Source organism: Stegastes partitus, unplaced genomic scaffold (genome assembly GCF_000690725.1).
Source record: "Stegastes partitus isolate 25-593 unplaced genomic scaffold, Stegastes_partitus-1.0.2 Scaffold87, whole genome shotgun sequence".
NCBI lineage: Eukaryota > Metazoa > Chordata > Actinopteri > Pomacentridae > Stegastes > Stegastes partitus.
In genome coordinates, this window is record NW_007577818.1 from 297893 (window position 1) to 306826 (window position 8934).

At 41.4% G+C, this 8934-nt stretch overlaps 1 protein-coding gene across 1 annotated transcript in view; it reads left to right on the forward strand.

The window, feature by feature from the left end:
- Window positions 1-6116, forward strand: part of htr4 (5-hydroxytryptamine receptor 4) — a 107628-nt gene extending 101512 nt beyond the window's left edge. The window contains exon 6 of the mRNA XM_008277043.1: window positions 6029-6116. Coding sequence (XP_008275265.1) covers window positions 6029-6116 — 88 coding nt within the window. The remainder of the gene's footprint in view (window positions 1-6028) is intronic.
- Window positions 6117-8934: the final 2818 nt, after the last annotated feature.

Genomic DNA, 8934 nt, shown 5'->3' on the forward strand with positions numbered 1-8934 from the left:
AAATATGTGATTGGTTTGCTGAAGACGGGCCACAGTTTGGAAACAGTAGAAGACCTTTAGAAGAACATGTGTGGATTGTAAATGTGTTTGAAGACAGGGCTTTGGTTCTTGAGATTATACTGTAGTTGCTTTATGTGGAGATTATTCCACTGATTATTACCCACTGAGCTCCTGTAAAACTCCTTTCAAAAACAGTATGAAAATCAATGCGGTAGAAAGAGATATGCGGTCCCACAATGCACATGCACTGAGAGTTCAGTTGGAGAATGAACTCTCATTTTAGTAAGAAAAGTACAAACCGTTTTTCTTCTACAAATAGGATCACAGGCTTGAATTGTGACATCATGTTGTGACTGGTGTGTGTGTGTCAATAGGTTAATGAGAAACACATTGCAAAGAGTTTTGTGGAATCCAGCTTCATTAAAAGGCACTATAGAAGTGTTTAATTACCTTTTCTTTAATTATCAAAGTGTTTAATTGATATATAAGGTATAAACATGAAGTAGTTGTGTTAATTGAAAGTAAACTGTTGATTTCTGTCTGTTGATTTTCTGTGGCTGCCAAAGCAAAGAACAAATGTCAACCAAAAACTAGAGTACATCAAATGATGATCATCCAAGACTTTCATTTTAAACAAGTGTTTGTATGGTTGTATGACCGCACCAATTCAGTATTTCTGTATTCTTATCCTAAGCTATATCCTGTATTCATGTTCTAGTGGTTAGAATCAGTTACAAGGCGCTGCATTATTTGCATTGGAAGTTCAAACCAAAATGAAGAACAAGCGAACATGGAACGCTATCGAGCAGCTTTGAAAGTGTTGCATATAATCTTGCGCTCTGCCAGTGTTATTTGGACTTTCTCCACATTGATCTTCACCGAGGAACTCTCTGTTTTCCTTCCTGCTCGTCCACGTGGAACATCAGATGTCAGGGTCTGCCGTTCAGCGAATTCAAAGTCTTGCTAAAGGGCACTTCATCAAGATGAATGTTCACCACATAGCTGCCCAAAATATGTAGAAATGTTTAGTCTGCCTGTAATCCGGGCCTTCTGTCTCTCTCCCCCGGCCTCATTAAACAAATCTCCATCCTGTCTCCTGCTCTGCCAGTTGGCCTGTTGGCTCAGCTGTGTACAAATAAAACCGCAAATAAACACAGGATGGATGCAGCCACATGTCCTGCTTCGAATTTTCATTTGATCCAAATATAAAATTGAATACATGCTTCAAAGGGAAACATGTACAGTTTGTAGCTTTCTGTGCAAATTTCAGTTTTAAACATGTCTGGTGGAGACGTGAGCAGTCCTTCCAGCTTCCACTGTGTTCTTTTACTTCTCGAAGCTTTTATACACATGAGTTTGGACTTTTTAGTGAAGCGTCAGCTGTTTGTGCACCGCAGAGTTTCATTCTGTTCCTTCTTTTTTTTTTTATGGTTTGAAATGAGAAGCTTACATTCTTCACTCTGGCTTCGCGTCACTTTTCATATAATTTCAACTCGTTCTCATTCCAGGACGTCAAATCCTGCCATTTTCTCAAAACCGCTGGTGTTTCACAGGTAAACACCAGCATTCAGGGATTCTTACAGGTCTGTCAGACTAACACGGGCGTTGCTGAGAGTACCAAGTTCACTTAAATGTGCTCCTGACTGAGCAGCAGTACGTGATGAGCTGTAGTGAGATCAAGCTCATCATTTTTGTGGAAGTATATTGTCATGGAAATACTGCCATGACTCCCCTAAATTATTAATGAAACACTCGGCTGAGCTGTTGGTAAATTTAATATTGAGTAAAATATGGAGGGTAACAGTTTGTCCAGATTGTCAAAGCAGAAGCACAAATGTAACCGTTGCTATCATGAACACAAACTCAGGAATTCCTTTTCATCGGATGGCAGTAGTGTAAGTAGTGCACTGTTTAACGTTGTGCTTAGTTTTCTATACTTGTCAAGAAAGTCTAACTTTTCAAAGACAAAGCGCCACCTAGAGGTTAAAACTACTGGGTGAACCTCAAGCTTCTTCCTCCGACCACCTGGACTTTTTACATGTTAACACCTAAATGATTTAAAAAAAAAAAAAAAAAGTGAGCTTTTACAAGATTGAATTTCCCTTCTCGGATAAATAAAGTATTTTTCATTTCATTCATTTCATGTACCGTCGCTCTTCTGCTGTGTTAAAGAACAGAGGCTTAAGAATGTCCACACTTATGATTCCTCCTTTCATCAATGCACATTTGACTACTAAAGCAGCTTTAGAGTTTAGGTTATGCTGCCACCTTTTGCCTTGGCTTCAGACACTACTTCAGATTTTAACCAGTAACCTCTCATGTATATATGTTCACACAACAAATTCACTGCACAGCTGCAGTCCTTTAACTTATGAGTAAGTCTGTCAAACAACACCATGGTTACAAAATCAAGGTTTCATACATGCGTCGACTGAAAAAATTGATGTCGATGTATTTTGAGCACCAACATGATTGCTTATGCCAACTAATCGCAGCTGTCCTGTAATAAACCTGAATAAGCTGCCGGCCACCTGTTTGTGCTTTAGTCCTCCTCCATTCATTTAAAGCATCATTTGGACTCTGCTCAGTGTTATGAAGAATCAAACACTCAGCCATGAAAGTACAGTTCTGAAACCTCGACGATTTATGTCAGAAGTCAAAGATGTGTTTATGAGATTATTAGTATAAGAACTTTAGTAACAGTATAAAAGCTTATGTAACTAGCTTTAACTAGAGAGAGACTTAACCTACATGATGTGGCTGGACTTACATAAAACATATGTGTCATGGTGCTAAACTGCATGAAAGATCAATAAAAGGTCGTCAGTGCCCCCCCCCTCTGTAGTATGACTCTCCAACATCTCTGTTTCCTCCAAAGAGCCGAGTAGTGATACAGCCCCAGTCACAGCACCACAGCGAGGCCGTCTGAAGGTTTAACGCTGCAATGTGGCAGCAATTTTGGGTTCTGCTCTGGTGAGAATCTGCAGCCTGTTTCCTTTTGAAAAGCTCTAAATGTTCGCGGCTGTCTGGAAGGTGCATTTCACGGCCAGTTTGGCAGCAGGAAGTGTCTTTGGTCAGGGTGTTTGTATAAACAGCTCGTAATGGTTTTAGCCCACGGAGAGGCCTCTGTGGCCAACACACACTCTCTATATGTGTACACAGCATGTACATAACCATGCACTCTCATGTATGCCCATACACACATGCACGTGTATCGCAGAGAATCATTCCTCTTATTCAAATGCAGTGAAGCCTATAGACTACACAAGTGGGGCCAATTATAGCTTCCAAATGAGTGCACTTGGACAGCTCTGGAAAAGGGGCCTGTTGTGTGCTATTGTCATATTTACATTTGTTAGTGTTTGTTTGTCAGAGCCAATTATATATGGACCATACAGCCCTGGTGCTCTGTGTGACAGGTCCATGCTTTGTGCTGCTAAATGCTTCTTTTTTAGATTACAGTTGCTTCCTGGCAGAGCTGAGCTTATTATGTGGCATCTTGCAGGGTGGAGCAGTTGGTAGCACTGTTGCCTCGCAGCAAGAAGGTTGCGGGTTTGCGTCCCCGTCGGGGCACCGGGATCTTTCTGAGTCTCCATGTTCTCCCCGTGCAGCGTGGGTTCTCTCCGGGTTCTCCAGCTTCCTCCCACACAGTCCAAAAACATGTTGAGGTTAATTGGTGATTCTAAATTGTCCGTAGGTGTGAATGTGAGTGTGCTTGGTTGTCTGTCTCTAAGTGTAGCCCTGTGATAGACTGGTGACCTGTCCAGGGTGTCCCCTGCCTTCACCCTGAGTCAGCTGGGATAGACTCCAGCCCCCCATGACCCTAATGAGGATTAAGCGGTGTATAGATAATGGATGGATGGATCTTGATGGATTTTCTGAACAGAGAAGACAAACTAATGTTAATCATGTTACCGCCCATGATCACTGTCTTGTTAAACGCAGTTAAACGGTTGGTTTCCATCTTGTAACGATGAAATTCTCAGATGATCCAGTAGTTTTTTTTTTTTAAATGAAGAAAAACAACAATGAAATGCATTTAGCAAATCATTAGCATTAGCATCCAATTAGCAAAATTTATGTTTTTCTTTTTCAGTGTAAATATTGCTGTTACTTCATCATTATTTTCTTGTACTTTCTTCCTATATTTCTGGATGCTGCTGTGGTGTGTAAAATTTCCCCAATGTGGGATCAATAAAACTGTTCTCTTCTAAATAAAAAATCCTGCATTTTACATGATGCAACGTGTGGATATTAACGAATGAGGCGAATGCTGTAGTTCAGGTTTGTTTATTTCATAGCATATTGAAACTTTTAGGGGATGGTAGATATGTCTGAAGTTTCTTGATCTAAAAAAATGTGAAAAATTCATTATGTCAAAGATGTTCAGTTTACTTTCATAGAGGATGAAAGTAACCCAGATTAGGAGATTTTTCTTTTTCTTAATTCAAAAACCAATTAATCAAAATAGATGCTGATTAATTTAATAGCTGACGGCTAATCTAGTAATTAATTAACTGTTGCGTCGTATTTTCCCTTTTTCTTTTTTTTTCTTTTTTTTTTAACAACATAAAAGTAGAACTTCAAATGAAATAAAATCCTTATTTCTTGCCACAAACTCCTGTGAACTCCCATCACACAGTAAAAGAGTCCCGTCTGGATCAGCACGTGTTTTACTGCTCAGCTTGTGAACACATTAAGTGAGCGTGGTGTGTGAACCACAGAGGAGAGTATATTAAAAGCTTTTCAAGACACTGAAATTGCCATCTCTGCCTCCTCAGTCTGGTTTTTACTATCACTCCAGTACCACCAATGTCCTACAAGAAGGCTCAGTTGCGGTCAGCTTTGGCAGCTTCTCTCAGTCGCCCTCGTCTAACCCGGCGCATGATCACTTTTCCAGTAAGCAGGGGACGGACGATGTTGAGAAATGACTCTGTTTACATCAGGAGAATATTATATTATCCTTTCGCGAAGGTCTATCCAGTCTAAACTCTTTGAACGTTAATAAACTAGAGGAGAGAACCGGGTCTGATGCTGATTGCAATGCTGGTAAGTCAGTTTATTCTGCTGTCGGTAAGTCGGTATAAAAGTGGTAAACGTCTGTTCCAGCTCGTGTGGTTTGGAAGATGTACAGCAAGCGAAGCTGTTAGAGAAGTTCTGCTTTTCTTCAAACTGCAGCGGTTGTGTCACCCTTTCTTGATTTTTGATGAGAGCCTGGTCGTAGCTTTGTCCAGCACCAGTAGCAGAAGAGGACTTTTTCTGCCACTGCAGTGACCACGTCACTGTCTTTGACATGAGAATCCACTGTGGTCACTGTGGCTGTCATCTCCCTGAAGAGGAACTGTCCACAGAAATCAAAGGATGCAAGCTTTCTGAGGATTAAAGTAAAGACCTCATGCCTACTGGTCTGATATGCTGAAAAACATTACCTGGTTTTTAATACACAATGTCAAGACTTTAATTATTCTCCTGGCAATCAGTGACTATTTTTGCGATATTAGTGTCAGAAAATTGCAAACACGTCTTCACGGCTTCCCAAAACCTCAGTTAACAGATTCAAATTGCTGGTTTGCTCCAAACAACAACCCAAAATATTCAAAATAAAGCAGAGAATGCTAATCAATTACTCGGCGAGTTTATTTCACCTTTAACGACTCTTCGTATTTTAAAATGATTTGTTTTAGGGCCCTGATATAATCATTATATTCAGCAAATCGAGGCCGCGAGCAGGGCTAAGAGCGTTTATCCTGTCTGGTACGTTCAGACATGCACCTTCAGTTTGCATGATGGACATGGGCAGATTACAAAATTGTGTCATGTGGCTGCTTTCAAGGATAATAGAAGTCATAACGAGTTAATAAGGTAAATAAATGTGATTAAAGTGGCTCATGTCACAGATTTATAGTGAACTTTGGTGGGAAAATCTGACATTTCACCTCTGAAAGGTCAGAAATGACACGATGCTCCTCAAATGATGTCATTCTGTGTCATTCTCTTCCTCATTGCCCTCCCTTCTGTTTTCTCTCAGGTATTCTGTCCTTCAAAACGGGAACCACACAGAGCAGGTGAAGAAGTCTCTGCACACCGTCACAGAGTCCCACGAGTCCTGCTTGTGACCAACAGCGACTCCTCAAGTCACATCTCCAACGGCCTCGGCTCTCGCAGCGTCACCGCAGAGTCGACGGAAGCACGCCGCAGCCTTCAACACATCCGGAAGCCGAAATCTAACACAGATGCTACAAATCCAGCCGAGCTCCCAACCGAAGCCCCCGAGGGAGTTGAGGGATCAAGGAAGAGGAGCAGGACATTGCCAGCGGTGCATCTGGTTTAAAAGCCCAGCCAACACTTGACCCGTTGTCTTCTAAGGTGCCAGACGCTGGAATAAAACCGGCTCTCTGTCTCTGTGATGCTGCATCTGTCGTGTTAGATCTCTGGTCTGCAGGCCCACCGGGACTGAGCTGGCCCAGTCGAACTCAGCCAGAGCCAGAATGTGACTGCGATCCCATCAACAGGCCCACTGGTCGCTTTCTGCGAACCCAGCTTGTCTCGTTCGAGAACCAGCAGCTTTGGTGGAGTGTGTGGGAGAATTTCACAGCACGAGATGTGATTACTGACTGCGCTGGGGAGTTGTGGAAGTGAATTCTGTTGCCAAAGCTATTTGATACACGTACAGTGGACCTATTTCTGATTATTATGAGATGCTCCCTGTTGTTTTCCAGTTCAAAAAAAACAAAAACTTAAAGATTGACTATAGGTTTTAGAAGGTTGTTTTCTTGTGAAGTGACCACAATCAGGTGGCAAAAATGAGCTTTTAAAGTGTTATTAATGAAAAGAGCCATTACAGAACAATATTTCTTTTGCTGCACATCACATTAACCATCACGTGTCTTTTTCCTTGACACGGAGCTTGAAAAACCTGTTTGTCTCCCGGGTCAGAGCCTCCCAGCTTTGCTAAATCCTCCCTAAGCTGAAAGGAAAATGTGGTTGCAAGGCTGCGTTAAATCCTTGACCTAAACTGTCGAAGTGCATTATTATTACCGAGGCTGCTAGCTCACCCTCCTGCGCTCATCACTCCACGAGGCCCCCGTCTGAATGATCGTTTTCCCCGGCAACTTCCCCCCATAAGAAGTTAGAGGACCGCAACACATGAAAGCTGCTCATGAATGATTCAACAGGCCTTGTGATGATGTTGGAGCAATATGTGCTTGTTTTTTTTTTTGCCTCTGTGTGATTACATGTGCGATTGCATGTTTTGTGTGTTTCAGAGTGTGTCTTCAAATGTGATGTGAGGAAGTATGAAACGCCCTTTCCCCTCTTCATCCTGTGCTGTGTTTGATTTCACCTCATTTTTGGAATGTTCTTCTTGCATCCTGAGACGCACACTGTTTCGCAGAAATAAGAAAAAAACACATCAAACCAAGCAACAAAACATGGACGACAGTCAGTTGTTACAAATAAGTGGCTGCAGAGCATCAGTTCAGTCACTCCCTGCACTTCTGAGTCTAACCTTTGAACAATGAAGCCTACGTAGAACCCAAACTCTGATTTAACTGTTTTTTTTTACACCGAGAAACAACAGAACCGTGCAGTCTGTTCAGTTGAGCCTGTGGTACTCTAAATCTTCTGCTAGTACATTCTTCAAATAAAATATGAGGGGTGGCCAGCCAGACACAACACTGCTCTCACACTATTTATTCCCTCCGTCTCTGCCCACCGTGGATGCTATGATAAGGAGCGTACCAGAAATATTTTCATTCATTTCCATTCATGGCAACAGAGGACACAAGGCAAAGCAAATTTATATGTATGGCACCATTCAACAACGGAAATAAAAACGAAGATAAAACATGAGAAATTTCAATACTTTAGTAAAAGACACTGGCGGACAGAAAAAGTTTCAAGCTTTGATTTAAAGCAACTAAGACTTGGAGCTGGAGTTGGTTCCAGAAATGTGGATCATGAAAACTAAACGGTACTTCTCCAGATTTAATGTTGTCTCTCGGGACAGAAAGCAGTTGATCTGAGAGATCTACAAGGTTTTGTCAGAAGATCAGAAATGTATTTTGGGCCCAAAACATTCAGTGCTTTGTAGTCCAACAGTGAGATCTGAGAACTTGACAAATGTGATTAACTTTGTTGTTGTGAATTAGCTGCAGCTGTCTGAGTGATGTTACCATCAAAGTAGTGTGACTACTGAAGACAAACACATGGGGACATTTCCCGTAACTATGCTGAGACCTATGTCCTTTAAGTCTTGATATATTATTGAGGTGATAAACCCAGATTTTTTTTCGTCTAATGTGGCTAAAATTTAGGTTTGAGTGCACAATAACAAGGTTTCTGACTTGATTTTTCCTTTTTTTTTAATGACTGAAGCTGAGCCATGACTTTTAATTGTTATTCTTTCTGTTTCTAAAACAATTACTCCAGTTTTATCTTCATTTGTTGGAACTTAACTTCAGCACATCCAAACAATGATTTGGTTAATGCACTTACTCAGTGTTTGTATGGGACTAGAGTCAGCTGGAGTTAAAGTTATGTAGATCTGTGTGTCATCTGTAGAATTAAGTTAAATATGTTTTGGTCTCCAGCTCGTAGAAACGTGGATGTTGAACTGAAGGGGATCCAGAACGGAGCCTTGTGGAACTCCACACATTTTTGTCCTCACTGATATGGAACTACCAGTCGACACAAAGTAGTCCCTGTCCTTTAAGTAGACTTCAAACCAGTTTAGCACTATGCCAGAAGGCTTCCAGTCAGTCTGGTAGTATGTTGTGGTCGACCCTGCCGAATGCAGCACTGAGATCCAATAACACCAAAACTGAAATTTTGCCACTGTGTGTGTTTACATGGACGTCATTCAAAACTTTAACTGCGGTGTGGTCAAAATCCTTACTGGAAGACATCTGAACAGTTGTTTAACGCCAAGAATGT